The sequence below is a fragment of the Neoarius graeffei genome, chromosome 24 (genome assembly GCF_027579695.1).
Source record: "Neoarius graeffei isolate fNeoGra1 chromosome 24, fNeoGra1.pri, whole genome shotgun sequence".
In the NCBI taxonomy this organism is placed as follows: Eukaryota; Metazoa; Chordata; class Actinopteri; order Siluriformes; family Ariidae; genus Neoarius; species Neoarius graeffei.
Genome location: NC_083592.1, coordinates 48,857,410 through 48,875,698, shown reverse-complemented (window position 1 = coordinate 48,875,698; position 18,289 = coordinate 48,857,410). Strand labels below are relative to the sequence as shown.

Here is an 18,289-nt window from a genome sequence, read left to right as displayed (position 1 = left end):
CATATTTATACCCCAGGGAAACAGGATGTGATGAATTACTAATTAAAGGTTCCTAGATACTCTGATCAACTTTATAAACTACAGTAGAAATGACAGAAATGCTTCAATTCCATTTATTTTCTAGGAATTGTTATGGGTGCCAATAATTGTGGAACAGGTGATTTTATGAAAAATAATTATTTCTTAGTCAGGGATTTTTTATTTTTTTTTAAATTCACTCGAGTTAAGGGTTACATTTTTCTACAATTTTCAGTGTGAGATTATGCTTCAGCAATAAAAATTGAATTTATTTTAAGGCTTTTAACACGTCTTAACCAGGGGTGCCAATAATTGTGGAGGGCGCTGTATTTAAATAATATTGGCTGCCTTTTTTTTGTGGCATATCGGATATATTCCATTCAGCTAGCATGATATTGAATGAGTTGAAGACGAGTAGCTGAATGGAATATATCTGATATACCATGAGAAAAAGCCAGCCAATATTATTATTATTATTATTATTATTATTATACATACACACTCCTTATGGGTGTTCAACGGATCTTTCACTTTAAAAATTCTCTCAAAATCTTCCGTATTTAACGAAGCAAACCTGGCGGCCATGTTTGTTTACAAATTGTCACAGTCGCTCGCTAGTTCGGAAGTTTTACATCTCTGATGTGTGACATCATGTTGTCTTGACAACCATGCAATATTGTAAACCATATTCAACGCTCATTCTCCATCGGGTAGAGTGACGTAATACACGTAGGATAAGCGATATGTTAACAATATTACATGCTATCAAACCAAATGAATGAAACCCGCTAGAAGGGAACAGAACACGTGTTTTTATTCCATCGAAAAAGTGTCCTGTATGTATAACAATTCACGATATTTCACTCCGATGACGTCACTTCCAGTATTTTCCCACTGACTAGATGCGCGACGTCAAAATGGCGAACTGGTTCAAAATTAAAATTCTTTTGATTAACTTTGGTATTTTTTTTGTGGATGTGTCCATGTAATATAAAGAACATTACAAATCGAAGCTCACTCTTGATATATTTTCCCCACTTGAAGATAAATTTCATATCTTCGCGCAGCCGTGTAATATCCTCTATTTATCCTACAGCGCTGCTCACAAACCAGATTGGTCAGAGGGTGTTAATTAAATTAATTAATTTTCTATAACAGCAGCTCTGACCATTATCTCGGCTGTAATCCAAACCACAGGTTTATATTAATGCACTCGTTAGCTCATCCAGCTGACAGGCGATGAGCTTATGCCATCATGTGTTGTCCGTCGTTCGTCTGGTGTTGTCCACATTTCATGAAAATCGCTTCTTCTCTCTCAGTTCTTCACTGATTTTTAATCTTTTTGGCAGGAAGGTAGTTCTGCCTGGGGTGCATATACTGTACTGTAGCTTCCACCCAGATTTGCATAATTGCAATTAATAATGAAGATATGGAGTAATTAATCAATCCCTAACGAGCAGTTTCCACACAAATCGCTTCTTCTCCTTCAATTCTTCACCGATTTTTATTCTTTCTGGCATGAAGGTAGGGGTGCCTAGGGTGCATAGAACTTCTACCCAGATTTGCTTAATTACAATTATTAATGAAGTTATGGACTAATTAAGCCTTAATGAGCAGTTCAACAAAAATCACTTCTTCTCGGTCAATTCCTTGCCGTTTTGGATTCTTTCTGGCAAATACATCAGTATTCCTAGGGTGTATATCGCTTCTATACATAGCTTGTATATAGTGTATATAGCTTGCAACATTTATTGTGCAAGGTGGCCCATTTTAGATCGTTCCTTCTGGACTAGACGGGGCCGGAGTGAGCGACGCCGTCATTGACGGTCTTGTTCTAATATGCTATCATCATATGTTGGGAACATCACCTAATCTAAGCCTAATAATAAGCAACTATAAAATATGCTGGTGTTTTTGGGGTTTTTTTAGACAAATGACAATTTATAATTATTAATACGATGGAGTTTTCAATAAGGAGCTGCTTATTTAGCATTTTTAGAAAGAGTCTCCAGTGTCAGTGCTTTGTATCAGTCAAATTTCAGGCTGTAGCTTTTGAAAGGAAGAGTCTGCGCTTTGTGATTTTTCAGTGTCCCAGTAAAAAGCTCCATTTGTTTTGGCCTTATTAACTTTAAGAGAAAGGAAGAAATAGAGGCCAATGAAAGAACATCCGTTTATAACTGTTGTGATAATTGGTTTTGTGGATATTCCATCACATTAATGGAACTATAAACAGAGAAAAAGCATGAGGTGTCATTTATTAATAAATGAAAAAGTTGTAATTTTGAGAAATTGCTCAAGTATAAGATGAATAAACCATTTTGGAACATGCTGTTACAGGAAAATAATCAACTCTGGGACGATAACAGTAATTCCCGCTTTGTGCTGGGTCACATCACATCAACCGTTGTTGATAATCGTTGATTATTTTTCTCGAACAGCATGGTCCATCATGTCTTCTTACATTCTAAAAACTCTACATTGCACATTTTAAACTGATATTTCTTGTGGTTGAAAAGCAGATTTTGCCTGCATGATCCCATCATATTTCAAGAGAATATATATATATATCTCATCTCATCTCATTATCTCTAGCCGCTTTATCCTGTTCTACAGGGTCGCAGGCAAGCTGGAGCCTATCCCAGCTGACTACGGGCGAAAGATGGGGTACACCCTGGACAAGTCGCCAGGTCATCACAGGGCTGACACATATGCCGCTTTTCCACTACAAACGCGGCTGAGTCGGGCTGAGCCGTGCCGTGCTGAGTCGAGCTGAGTGGGGCTGTTGGAGTTGCATTTCGACTACAACCGTGCTGAACCGTGCTGGCTGGAAGTGGGTGGACACATTGGGTGGAGTTAGCGAAAGTGGGTGGACGTTACGTGATGTCGTTAAGCAGCGCAAACAGTGACATCAGTGATCTTTTAAGCGGTAGTCTCACGACCCGGATAGTAAACAATAAACATGGAGTCGTTAGTGTTGCTGGTCTTGGTGCTGTGGCTTGTTGTCACCGACAACGCCAACAGATACTGGCAAGAGCGTATAGATGAGGCGAGGCGCATAAGGCTTCAGAAATTCTCGTAATTCGTAATTCTTCTTCTTCCGGGTTTACGGTGTTTACAGATCCCAGCGTGCTCGCGGGGCGTGTGTGGGCATGTGAGGACACTCCTCCTCACCAATCAATGCACAGGGGAGTGTCTGCTCACGCCCCCAGCCTCACTCGGCTCGCTTTGGCTCGCTTCAGCCCCACTCCAAAACCGTGCGAGTTTTAGGGGCTAAGCAGGGCTGAAGCGAGCCGAGTCGTGCTGTTTTTTGGTAGTCGAAACGCGAGCCGTGTCGGGCTGAAGTGAGCTGAAGCGAGCTGAAGTGAGCTGAAAAAGGGTAGTGGAAAAGGGCCAATAGACACAGACAACCATTCACACTCACATTCACACCTACGGTCAATTTAGAGTCACCAGTTAACCTAACCTGCATGTCTTTGGACTGTGGGGGAAACTGGAGCACCCGGAGGAAACCCACGCGGACACGGGGAGAACATGCAAACTCCGCACAGAAAGGTTTTCGTCGGCCATGGGGCTTGAACCTGGACCTTCTTGCTGTGAGGCGACAGCGCTAACCACTACACCACCGTGCTGCCCATATATATATATATATATTTTTTTTTTACCCCCTTGTTGTGAATGCCCGATATTAACACCCTCACACGTGACTGACAATGCCAGTGTTGTAACTCAAGGGTTGCTTCACCGCTTTAAGGAAGATAAGATAAAACCAGTGTATATAAACCGTGTTGACATACCATGGAGTATGATATGATAAGTTCGAGAGCGGGTATTGCTTTAGACATTTAAAACAGTTAAAGTTTCGAGATCATCCTGTTTGACTTCTACTCTAATTCACGACTAATTTTTTTGTATCATAAACTAAAAATCAAGATATGCATTAAAAACAAAAAAGCATATCATTCCTAAAAATGGACTTTCACACTCCTACCATATGGAGGGACTAGTCTGAGATAATCTATGTGGCAGATTTCAGATCCGTTGCAGTCAGCTGTAATGTCTAATCCCCTTTATGAGTATTAAACACTTCAGTGTCCATGAACGTAAGACAGTCAGGTGCAGGTGAGTGTCATTAATGAGATTAATCTGCTGAATTGCATGCACAAATCAAATGCAATCACTTCCTTCTGCCTTTTGAAGACTTTTACTAGGGTTAAATATTATTACTGTTATTGTATTTCCTACTTAACAATTATTCGCTGAAGGTGAAGTGAATATCGGGAATTATTATACATACAGGACACTTTTTCAATGGAATAAAAACATTCTATTCCCTTCTAGCGGGTTTCATTCATTTGGTTTGATAGCATGCAATATTGTCAGCATATCGCTTATCCTACATGTATTATGTCACTCTACCCAATAGAGAATGAGTGTTGAATATGGTTTGCGATATTGCATGGTTGTCAAGACAACATGACATCACACGTCGGAGATGTCAAACTTCGGCGCTAGCGAGCGGCTGTGAGAATTTGTAAACAAACATGGCTGCCAGGTTTGTTTCGTTAAATACGGAAGATTTTGAGAGAATTTTTAAAGAGAAAGGTGCATTGAACACCAAAAGGAATGTGTATGTCTCTCATCTCATTATCTGTAGCCGCTTTATCCTGTTCTACAGGGTCGCAGGCGAGCTGGAGCCTATCCCAGCTGACTACGGGCGAAAGGCGGGGTACACCCTGGACAAGTCGCCAGGTCATCACAGGGCTGACACATAGACACAGACAACCATTCACACTCACATTCACACCTACGGTCAATTTAGAGCCACCAGTTAACCTAACCTGCATGTCTTTGGACTGTGGGGGAAACCGGAGCACCCGGAGGAAACCCACGCGGACACGGGGAGAACATGCAAACTCCGCACAGAAAGGCCCTCGCCGGCCACAGGGCTCAAACCCGGACCTTCTTGCTGTGAGGCGACAGCGCTAACCACTACACCACCATGCTGCCCGGAATGTGTATGTATTATAATAATTATAATAGTAGTAATAATGGCTTTTTTGTGGTATATCAGATATATTCCATTCAGCGACTTGTCTTCGACTCGTACAATATCATGCTAGCTGAATGGAATATATCTGATATACCACTCAACGCCAGTCAATATTATTTCAGTAATAATCAAGATGAAGTCGAGGTTATTATTCACCGATATTCACTGAACCTGAGGTGGATAATTGTTTTAGTGTAAACACACAGGTGATTATCTCATCTCATCTCATTATCTCTAGCCGCTTTATCCCTCTACAGGGTCGCAGGCAAGCTGGAGCCTGTCCCAGCTGACTACGGGTGAAAGGCGGGGTACACCCTGGACAAGTCGCCAGGTCATCACAGGGCTGACACATAGACACACACAACCATTCACACTCACATTCACACCTACGGTCAATTTAGAGTCACCAGTTAACCTAACCTGCATGTCTTTGGACTGTGGGGGAAAACCGGAGCACCCGGAGGAAACCCACGCGGACACGGGGAGAACATGCAAACTCCGCACAGAAAGGCCCTCGCCGGCCCCGGGGCTCGAACCCAGGACCTTCTTGCTGTGAGGCGACAGCGCTAACCACTACACCACCGTGCCGCCCACAGGTTATTATTATTATTTTTTAATTGTATTAAAATTAAATCACTTATTTCAGACTTCAAAAGCGGCATGCAAATGTAATAATGACACTGCACAGACTTGTGTCACTTATCTACGCCGACTCACATAAAATACTTTGTTTTGAAATCGATAAAATAAATCAGAAATCCACCTTCCCTTTGAATAGTTTTAGACCAAACTTTGTAGCATCTTTAGTGTTTTTAGGAGCAGCGTTTTCTTTCATCATTTGTAATTCTTCCTCACTTATTATGACAAAGCGATTGGCCGCCATTTTGCCGAGACACTCGAGGTGATTATCGAGAAATAGTCTGAATTTCTCAACCAATCAGTGTGCACGATTTTCTGTAATCACCTCCGTATTTATACTAATTCAGTTCATGGACCGGTGACACATGTAAGGAATTAAACACTATAGAATAGGCTGTTATAGGAAATTAATCAAGGATGTGATGGTGTGACGTGAGTTGATGTGAAGCAGAATCCAAATTTGATTACTTAGCAGTACATCCTGAAGTGTTTTATTTCTTTCATGCCTCAGCAGTTTGCCAATATGAACAATTTTCATTTATTACAGAACAACATGACCGCAAATTGGCCTAGTGGTTCGCGTGTCCACCTCTCGACCAAGAGATCGCGAGTTCTGCTCGCGGTTGGGTCATACTAAAGACCATCATAAAAATGGTACCTACTACCGTCTGGCAATACAGATACAAGTGGGGAAGTCAAACTCTCGCGGTTACCAGAGGACTAGCCCCTCAGTGTAACCTTAGCTGTATAGGCAAGAGGCCGAGGGATATCGAAACAGAGATCTGCGCCTCACCCATACACCTTAAAGAGCTGGTTAGTACTGGGACAGCAGGACTCATTTTGTCTTTCAGTGGCTAAATAGTCCACTACGGTGCGCCAGACCTATAGAGAGGGCGCTATTTTAGGAGACACCATCTCCTTTAAGCAAAATTGCCGCCAATTCTTGAACAGATGCAGAAATTGCCTCAACCAAACAGTCGATAGATGCTATACAGATGCTGCCTAAGTCCCGTTGTATGGTGCCACAGCTTGGACTCTGACTAATACCATCGAATCCAAACTCGATGGCACTTACACTCGGATGCTGAGAGCTGTCCTTAACATCTCTTGGAGACAACATCCCACCAAAGCACAGCTCTATGGATCGATCCCTGAAATCTCATCTACCTTACGTGAGCATAGAATGTGTTTTGCTGGACACTGCTGGCAAGCAAAACAAGAGCTTGAGAGTGACCTCTTGCTATGGATTCCTTGTCATGGCCAAAACCGAGCTGGTAGACCAGCCACCATGTACATTGACCGACTATGTAGAGACACCGGTTGCCTACCTGAAGGTCTGCCGATCTTGATGCAAGATTGTGATGGATGGCGTGATAGGATGCTTGTCCGAGCTCGACTAGATGATGATAGTACTGGGACAGAAGACTGCCTGGGAAGACCAGATCCTGGTGTGGAAGGGACTTTGACTTTGACAGAACAACGTGCCATATGTTTTGTGGAATGTCCATGAAAATGAGTTAGTGTTATCACTTATAAACAGACAGAAAAAAAAACTACACACAGCTTTCCATTATGCTAAGAAACAAGCCCTCGGTCTTGAAGACTCTTCCGTGGTAGAAAGCTTACTGAAGGTTACAGAATGTTGGCACTTAATAAATATGAAATAAACATCTCTTTATGGAAGAATTCACCATATTAACAACATATCTTTGAATAACATGCTTTTATTGAATGTTATTTAATATTTTTTTTTACATTTTTATACATTTGGCTTAATGTGGAATGCCGTCTGTACAAGTCATGATTGATAAGCTGTTACTATGGAAACGATAACGTATTAGTAATAAAGCTTTGCTGTACAAGTAAACCTATGAATAAATCATGCAGTTTTTAAAGGATTTGAAAAACGACATGTTTTCAGTGATTCAGCACAGATTTCTGATCAAATTTAATTAAATACGAGATGTCATACATCATGAAGGGCATTTATACTGTATGAGTGAGTGAGACTGTTATATTCAGACAAAGATTGTGGTTAAAGTCCCACAGCTTGCTGTAGTTTATTTTTTTTTGTACAAGACCTCCACTCTTACTCTTTCATGTCTATCGAAGTGCATAGTTAATGTGTTACCAAAAGCATTTGGCTTTTTTTCCGTATAGGTCATGGGGTTCGTAAACTTTTCAGGGTATGCACAATACAGAAAAAACAAGACATACAGTTTAAATATTAGACACATTAGGCAAATTTGTGCCCTCAAATTTATATATTGGAGCCATTAGAGCTTTTCACAGCCAGAAAGCAACCCTGTTATGGTGTATGAGGATATACATTTGAAATATTTTACATTATTTTAAAAGCAGCTTCTCAGGATTACAAAGATAGCGTACATTCTCAGAAAATAAAGTACATTATTGTACCTTTCGGGGTACAGTGGCTTGTCAATGGATCGGTACCTTCTAAGGGTACCTTATTTGTACGCTTTATATACTGCTTTGGAACATAATAATAATAATAATAATGCATTTTATTTATAGGCGCCTTTCAGGACACTCAAGGTCACTGTACAAAGACAATAATAAAAGCAATTGATAAAATGAAAAACATAATCAAAATAGTGCAGAACATAATAAAACAGAAATAAAGTGCAACGGTGGGGTCATATGTGTACCTTTCTGGCCCTGAAAAGGTACACATAGTTACCTTGAGGTCCAAGAATGAGCCCTAGGGGGTACATTAGTGTAGATAGTACCTTGGGGGATGGAAATGGACTCCTACTGTAACTGTACCCCTATTTCCGACTATTCAGTGTACGATTCACCCATATGCATGCTAATAATAAACACACATACTTCAGCATACTTTGTAGAAACTTAATTTTTTTCCAAGAAGGCTTTATGTCACACATACACTCAAGCACAGTAAATTTAACCCAGCGAGCAGTGAACACACACATGCGAGCAACGAACACACACACCTACCCAGAGCAGTGGGTAGCTATGCCACAGCGCCCAGGGAGCAGTTGGGGGTTAGGTGCCTTGCTCAAGGGCGCTTCAGCCCAACCTCAGGTGGAAACCGGAGGAAACCCACGCAGACACGGGGAGAACACGCAAACTCCACACAGAAAGGCCCCCGTCAGCCACTGGGCTCGAACCCAGAACCTTCTTGCTGTGAGGCAACAGTGTTAACCAGTACACCACCATGCTGGCTAACTGTTTGAACTGTTTAAACTTCATTTGTGGAGACCCCCCGATAAGGAAAACTGGGTTTGTATTGGCTGGTTAACACCTATCTAACTATTTAACCCCTTTATTTGTCGAACACAAGGTTCATCATCATGAATGATTTTTAAAAATGCTGACAAAAACTTTACACAGAGTATAAATGAAATGAACCATGATAAATATTTAATTGATGAGTAGTCAATATAGAATATACAAACTTGCAGTACGAGTTTAGCCAAAAATAAAATATATACCTGACACAAAATGGTGACTCTTTGTTTCGGTGCCTGGATTCCAGTTGTTTCCGTGACCTGCGGTGATTTGTTTTGATTCTCCTTTCTCTAGCTTTTGGCAAGCTATAAAAAGATAGCCCTTTTAGATGTGTTTTCAGGATAGTCGAGCTGAAAACTAACACATCCAGTAGTCTTTTTGCCACTCGGTGGGTGTCGACCTCAGGTACTTCCACATATAGTGACAGTACATGCATACACTCTACAGACCCTGATACAAATATTCATTATCGAATTGGTATCTCTATCTTTCTCTATATAAATAACAATCAAGATACAGCAAAGTCTGAAATAAACAGACATCATGATATGATTTTACTCGTGTCTCGTTCTGTTTTAACAGCTCCGTGCTTTGGGTTTCAGCTGTGATTTCCACCGCCCTTATCTTTTCACACTGCTCACTCCTGTTCGTTTGTTGTTTATTTTTCAGCCAGAAATTTCAACGTGCAGAAAGCTGAAGCGATGCTACGTAAGGTATGACACCTTGTCTCTCTGATTCAATTTAAAACAAACATGCCATATACTTTCGAACCATATACACCGATCAGCCATAACATTAAAACCACTGACAGGTGAAGTGAATAACATATCAATTAAAATCATTAAAATGGCACCTATCAAGGGGTGGGGTATATTCGGCAGCAAGAAAGAGAACGGTCAGTTCTTGAAGTTGATGTGTTGGAAGCAGGAAAAATGGGCAAGTGTGAAGAGCGACTTTGACAAGGGCCAAATTGTGATGGTGAGATGGCTGGGTCTGAGCGTCTCCAAAATGGCACATCTTATGGGGTGTTCCTGGTATGCAGTGGTTAGTACCAAACAAAAGTGGTCCAAAGAAGGACAACCGGTGAACCAGCGACAGGGTCATGGGTGTTGAAGGCTCATTGATCCAATATGATCCAATCCCACAGAAGAGCTCCTGTAGCACAAACTGCGGAAAAAGTTAATGCAGGCACCTTTGTTTAAGCCAGCATTAACTATTTCAGCAGTTTGTGCTAAATTCTATGGAAAGCTCGTAACAGTTTACAACCAATCATTAAAATCTCATCTCATCTCATTATCTCTAGCCGCTTTATCCTTCTACAGGGTCGCAGGCAAGCTGGAGCCTATCCCAGCTGACTATGGGCGAAAGGCGGGGTACACCCTGGACAAGTCGCCAGGTCATCACAGGGCTGACACATAGACACAGACAACCATTCACACTCACATTCACACCTACGGTCAATTTAGAGTCACCAGTTAACCTAACCTGCATGTCTTTGGACTGTGGGGGAAACCGGAGCACCCGGAGGAAACCCACGCGGACACGGGGAGAACATGCAAACTCCGCACAGAAAGGCCCTCGCCGGCCCCGGGGCTCGAACCCAGGACCTTCTTGCTGTGAGGCGACAGCGCTAACCACTACACCACCGTGCCGCCCCATCATTAAAATCATGCTTAATATTATTATATCATTACACAGTGTTATAATATTATTATATAATTACACAGTGGAGATTACACAGATGCAAAAGATGAAAAAAAGATGCAAAAGACACCGTGTTATTGGCGGAAAACCAGAAACAACTACAAAAAATAGTAGACCAAGTTAATAAGATAGGCAAAGACCTTGGTATGAAAATAAACACAAAGAAAACTAAGACAATGGTGATCAGTAAAAAGACAGATAATCTTAAAGTAGACGTACAGATAGATGGAACTAACATTCAGCAGGTAGAGAAATTTGTGTACCTGGGTCAACTCATAACAGCAGATGCCAAATGTGAGAAGGAAATAGTAAGGAGAATAGAAATAGCAAGAGGTGTCTTTAACAAAATGCAGGCACACCTTACTTCAAATAGAATTGGCTTAGAAACAAGAACGAAAGTGTTATGTTTGGTCTACACTTTTATATGGAACCAAAACTTGGACAATAAATAACCAAATGCAAAAAAGACTTGAGGCCTTTGAGATGGGCTTACAGACGTATGAATAAGATCTCTTGGACTGAAAAAGTACCAAATGAGGATGTGCTGAAGAGGGTAGGTGCTAAGCGAATGCTTCTGAAAGTAATTAAAGGGAGAAAACTCAAGTCCTTTGGTCATATAGTAAGACATAACAGCCTTCATCATACTCTACTATAAGGCCAGATAAACAGCAGGCGAGGTCGAGGCCAACCCAGAATATCATGGGTTACAAACATCAGGGAATGGACTGGTGTGACTTACACAGAAGCAGTATGAAAAGCACAAAACCGGAAAGAATGGCGTTTCATCACATCCCACCCTAGACCAGAGGACGGAACGTGAAGAAGGAGAAGATTATTATTATAGAAATAGTGATTATTTGGAGTGGTGTAGTCTGCTGTTCTGAAGCACGAGCTTAAAGGAGATACGCAGAACCATGGCCTCACTTTTTGTGTATAAATGCCTTGAGACCTCAAGAATGGCACAAGAATAGTTTTAAGCGTTAACAATAAATCTAATATAGTAATTTTTATGATTAAAATGATTCATATAGGTAGCAATCTGAGTGAATGACCTTGACGTCTGTGACATCACAGCAGGAAGTCTATCGGTCTCATCGCCATTTCCGCTATACTAAAACACTGAGCTGACTGCAACTTCCAGCTTCCATTTTGAGCTAATTCATCGCCATGCCACGTAGATGTGTTGCTGGCGGGTGCAGCAACACGACAGAAGGTGGATTTACGTTGCATTTATGGCCCAAGAATGTTCAAATTGCAAAGATTTGGACGCGTTTTGCGAGAAGTTCACGGGCACATTGGGCACCTACAAAGTGGTCTCTCACAAGTGTGTGATGAATAAAATTGTGCTTTCTTTTTTTTCTTTTCTTCTTTCCTCTGCACTGCACATTTTACTGATGACTCATATGAAACCTCTGATCTGTTGAGGAGTGTTGGCTATAAGCCTGTATTGAAAGATGGTGCAGTACCAACAATTAAAGGAAAAGAATACTACAAGAAAAGGAAAGTAAGTTCAGTTGCACCAGTTCTCCTGGAGTATGAGCCGAGGGTTGTTGCTAAAACCCGGGACAGGACGTAACGTGACGTATTATCGCTCGGGCAGTGACCTCCCCGTGGTTGTTGCTAAAACTGGTGATGTCCCATTCCATCCCAGGTTTTAGTAATTTCCTGAGCCGAGCAGTAATGGCGGAGTACTCAGTATGGAGAAAATGGAGAATGAGTGGACCAGCCGTCTGATTTCTCCACTGGATATGCTCGCCTCAGCAGCAATATCGCGCCCTTAAGGCCCGGTCCCACTGCACTTACGGATGCAAAGAGGATGTAAAACGTAAAAAAACCTTTGCCATCCGTTGGAAAACGCTATGCATCCGTTGTGTACTCATTGCATACGTGCTTCATACGCTCTATCCATCGAGCATCCGTCCACTGTGATTTCATCCGCGCAAAAAGTTTTGAGCTGCACAAAACTTTTAGAACGGATGAACTTTCCGCCGTGTACGATGTAAATCCGCGATATATACGAGCAACAAACGTTCTATGTCCGTTATCATCCGTTAAACGTCTGCTGTATCCTCTCTGCATCCTCTGGGCATCCTCACAACTCACATCCGCTGCAGCTGAAAACGGAAAGAGGGAGGAAAGATAAGGTACATGAAACGTCTATTCATCGTTAGTAGCACGGAAATAGAAAGGATGTAAGCGTATGCATCTCGTATATAAAGTATTCAAAACGGACAAAGCGTTTATATCTGGGATGTATCTCGTATATTTAGGATGTCTGGAGTATGTCTAGAGTATGTAGAAGGACACCTAGCGGACAATCGATATTTTGTATAAAAAGGGGGAGAAAATCATCTGGATCACTCGATGTAGCCGCCAGCACATCTTTCCGCTTTATGCTGACGGCGTGCGTGCTGCATCCCTTTATATCCGCGGAGCAGACGCAATTCATACCCCCCGCATGCGCAGTGAACGGTCTGCATCCGATATACATCCGCGCAACATGCCCTTTGTTTCCGTTAGGCGTACGTGATGCATCCCCTTCATCCGCTATGCATCCGCTCTTTCTGCTATGCGTCCGCTTCTCAGTTATCACCGGTAACCCCTTCGGAGCTGTCATCCACTTCCATCCGCTTTCATCCGCTAGGCTTCCTATGAACATGCGTTTAACATCCCCGCTATATACTACCCACGTCCGTTCTTTTCCGTTCTGTTTTCGCAAATTTTCGCCAATTTTGTCCATTTCTGGAGTGGATGAAAACGGATAGAGCCACCCCCGAAATTTTGCTCGTCCGCTGTGTCCTTTTTGCATACGTTTTGTGTCCATCGGCCAGTGGGACCGGGCCTTTACGTGGAAGAAGCAAACGAACAGAGAACTGAATGAACAACTGAAAGTCAGATTGTTTCAAAACAATCGGCCACAAGATCGGCCTTCAAGAAGCGAGAACACAGACGGCTAAGCTGCGACTCCCATTTGGATACAAAACAACAAAAAACAGCACTTGTTGTTTACCTGCATTTAGATTAATACCTGTAACTTGTATTGTGTGTTTAAGTTACCGGTATAAGATTATTTAATTTGCTTCAGAATGCGATTGTCTCCGTTCATCTGATTATTTAATTAGCCTTTTACGTTTTATCAGTGAAAATGCATGCATGTACATGTATGTTGCATAAGTTATAGCACCTATCCTGTTTTAATGCGAGTCAACCCACAATCAATGAAGTCAAATCAATCTTAGTTGAGCAAGTCGGTAACGGTATTTCTTACTTTCACCGTAAATTTTTATTTATATGACTTTGGTCTATAGCTGTAAAAGGCCTTGGCCTTAAAACCGGTTACCGCTGTGACGTCACGCACTCAGGGCTGGCTGGCTCAGCAGGGCAGCTCGAATGCCAACTTTGCGGTCGATTTTAACTCTCAGAAATATATATTTTTTATTCCCATTTATGCAGCATACAAGAGTCAAGGATGGAGATACTATCCACTCAGAAATGTATTTAAAAATAAAGGTTCTGCTTATCTCCTTTAAGCCTGCTGAAAAAACCTACAATATCTATGCTGGTTAAGGTGGTAGTAGATGGAAACAGTTTCTAACTCACGACTGCTATTGCAGTAGCAGTGCATTCAAGAAAATAAAACATATTTACCAAAGAAGTCCATTAATACAGTAAATCTTACATGTTTATTAATATGTTTAGTTAAATAATTAGGATGCAGGCAGAATCTGTAGACCTTGTCTATGTGTTCAGGTTTTAACTAAATGTAATCATGTATAATTTAACCAACCAGCTTGTCCAGCTCGACGTGTGATTAGGATTTAGTCGCTGGTTGGATCAAGATGGATTATTCAGCCCAGGTGGATATTCCTGCAGTGTAGTTTTGGGAAAACGAATTCCTACTTACCTCTGTTCCATAGTAATGCAGTACTACAGTGAAGAACATTGATGAGTGTTGTATCATTGTTGTTGTTGGTTAAAATATTAATAATATTATTAAGCTTTACTGATTAGCATACAAAAAATGTTATCACATTTTGCCTGGGTTTTATTCAAGGCCCACAATTCCAACTCAAATCAGTCCTTTCAAGAATAGTCAAGGTTAGTCCTCAAGTTGAGTCGTACCCTGAATGGCTTCAGTAATAAATTGCAGTAGGTTGTAGTCGTGTAGTTATTATTTAATTTGTGCAATACAATAATTTACAATAACTTGTAGTTATGATTTAATCTTATTATTATTCTCCTAATGTTTTTAGGACGCTATTTCTCCCTCAGTTTTCAACCAATCATCACCAAATTTCATATGAAGAATATGTCTGGGTTACGTCTGAATTACATTGCTATGACTTTTGGTGCTGATCTAGATCACCGAGCTGGAATGATCCGTGAAAAACGGGCGGGTTTTTTTCAATCACTTGTAACTCTGTCAATTTTCATGATTTTTTCAATCAGATTTTTTAGTTTGTTCACTAAAATGACCTTCACCATCCATCCATCCATCCATCCATCCATCCATCCATCCATCCATCCATTATCCGTAGCCACTTATCCTGTGCAGGATTGCAGGTAAGCTGGAGCCTATCCCAGCTGACTATGGGCGAGAGGCGGGGTACACCCTGGACAAGTCACAGGGCTGACACATAGACACAGACAACCATTCACACTCACATTCATACCTACGGTCAATTTAGAGTCACCAGTTAACCTAACCTGCATGTCTTTGGACTGTGGGGGAAACCGGAGCACCCGGAGGAAACCCACGTGGACACGGGGAGAACATGCAAACTCCACACAGAAAAGCTGCCATTAGCTACCGGGCTCAAACCCAGGACCTTCTTGATGCGAGACAACAGCGCTAACCACTACACCACCGTGCCGCCAAAATGACCTTCACCTTGACCTTCAATTGACAAAAGTCAGCTAGCACAAATTACTGTCACAGTCTCTATCTGGTTTGAGTTATTAAAGTTGGTGAAGAAACAGGTATTTACAGGTTTATTTACCAACAAAGTCAAAGCATTTTAATGTTTGAGTCTGAAAAGATCAACTGCAAGTCAAGTCTCGAGCTCTTGATGAATGAGCTCATCTGTTGCTTATATCTGTTGCTCTTTTAACTCTGTATTAATATTGTATGCGGCTTTGTTTTTAAACTATGATTTACAGACTTTTCCCTGAGACAGACAAAGTACCAGTTTCTCAAAACTGAGTCTCAGTTCAACTGCTTTATTAGAGTCATGTTCTGTCATGTCACATTCCGTCTGTGAACACATAGATAATAGCTTTATGAATAACGTGTACTTTCTCTTCGTAATTGCTGGGACAGGTGTCTGAGCATAACTTAGGCATGATTTCTGCAAATACACTCACCGGCCACTTTAATAGGAGCTTGTTCTTGATTCTAAGATTCCTGTTCTTGGCTGCAGGAGTGGAACCCAATCTGGTTTTCTGTTGCATGCTGAGATGCTTTTCTGCTCACCACGGTTATAAAGAGTTGCTATGAGTTACTATATCCTTCTTGGCAAAAAAGCTCAAACCAGTCTGGCTATTTTCCTCTGACCTCTCTGATCGACAAGGTTTCCACCCATAGAACTGTTGCTCAAGCAAATCACTGTTTTTTTGTTTCTCGCACCATTCTGTGTAAACTCTAGAGACTGTTGTGTGTGTAAACCCCAGGAGATCAGCAGTTTCTGAAATACTCAAACCAGTCCATCTGGCTCAAACCGACACCCATGCCACAGTGAAAGAATGTCACACTTTGAGATCACAATTTTTCCCGTTCTGATGTCTGAAGTGAACATTAACTGACGCTCATGCTCACAATTGTATAGTGATTATGGGTGTACCTGATAAAGTGGCCGGCGAGTGTATGGCGATACCGCTAATCGATTTATATTCTGAGTGTATTTAATTACATTAAAGGAGAACTGAAGTCATTTTTAAACTTGCTTTATTTCTTAATTAACGTGTTATTCAGTTACGTTTTCAGTTTTAGTAACCTTATATCGTGACTTGTATTGGGAACTAATTGCAATTAAATATTATACTTACCGGCCTATTCGGTTTTTAGCCGTGTTGAATTTAGTTTGTTTGGTCCATGGCAGGCGTCACTTATCCGCGTGATCTTCGTGAGACTTGTGCGAGACTTTGAAACGTCAAGTGTCAGCCAGGTGTCAGTGCCGCCATTTTGAAAACTGTTTTCCAAACAAAATATTGCACAAAAACGAGTTTAAATGACGATTACTGCCTACTTTTTTCAAACTTTCCTGATTGCTATCAAAACAAACAAAACTTCCGGCTTGATTAAGTCAGCATTCGAAAGAGGGCGCGCGTCTTTTGACAACGTTGGCAGATGTCGGTCACTTTGATTTCCGCTGTACGTTTTACTTCCGTCCTACGATGTCTCGCACAGGTCTCAATGAATCTCGTTTACGGCCATTGCTTTGACATATGGACTGATATATTGCAGAGCATATTTCAAACACTCATAACTTGCTATAGCAGTCATGGCCGTAACTTCCACTGAGGACACCGAGGTCATGTCCTTGGCATGGCCGTAACTACCATTGAGGACACCGAGGTCATGTCCTCGGTATTTTTTTCAGAAATTTCAAATTGGTCTACGCTGAATTCGAGCAGTGATGAATGTAAAACGCAGCGTCTGCATCCACATGTCATCTGTATTTCCCCCCAATAAAATTCACATTTGTCTAATGTCATCTGAAATCTCTCAGCCTCTATCTCTATCGTTGCCGTGTCTAACGCAGCGTCACGCGACGTAGCCTATACTAGTGTCGGCCGGGGAAGTTGGGTTTTGGATAAAACAGGCAGGGTGTAGTCTACGCTCTATCATATATGCCTACCTAACCTAACGTAGGCTAATAGTCACATCGCATTATAGGGCTTTACCCGAGTGCAAAATGAAAAAGTTGCAACAAACTAAATTAAGGTTTGGACAGCCAACAGAAGAGCAGGGAAAGAGAAGGAGGGAAGGTGAGAAAATATTGTCAGTGCAGTGGCAGACCGTTCAGCGGTGTCATGCCAACTTTTCAAGGGGAAACGTTTCATTGTCATTGCCTATTACATTTTAGTTAGCATTTCGAGAAACATTCAAAACTACGTTGTCACAGGCAGCCCTGTGCAGGGCTGAGTAAACGGGCTTGTTCGAGTAACTCTCTCTCTCTCTCTTTCTCTCATAACTCTCTCTCACTCACTCACTCACTCACTCACTCACTCACTCACTCACTCACTCACTCACACACAAATAATACACTCTCACACACTCTCTCTAATGCATAGTCTTCACACAGAACTAATAGCCCTACATTCTAATGTAATTTAAGATAATGAAATGCAAATAATGCCAATACTTCAGGTAGCTGAGCAATACACTCAGTTCAGTTTTGACTTTTATGTCAGACAAAACTCCACAGTTCTGATGGCACAGTTTTAGAATTGTTAAAGTAAATGTGTTGTGAGCCAAACTTAGGCCCTGTCCACACGGCAACGGATTCAGGTGACTCCGATACAATTGCTTATCGTTTAGGCCTGGCGTCCACACGGCACCGGCGTTTTGGGTGCCCAAAACGCAATCTTTTTGAGAACGGGTTC

General features: G+C 41.6%; 1 protein-coding gene across 1 annotated transcript in view; it reads left to right on the top strand.

The window, feature by feature from the left end:
- sec14l8 (SEC14-like lipid binding 8) overlaps positions 1–18,289 on the top strand; it is a 63,953-nt gene that overhangs the window by 9,919 nt on the left and 35,745 nt on the right. The window contains exon 3 of the mRNA XM_060907415.1: positions 9,650–9,693. Coding sequence (XP_060763398.1) covers positions 9,650–9,693 — 44 coding nt within the window. The remainder of the gene's footprint in view (positions 1–9,649; positions 9,694–18,289) is intronic.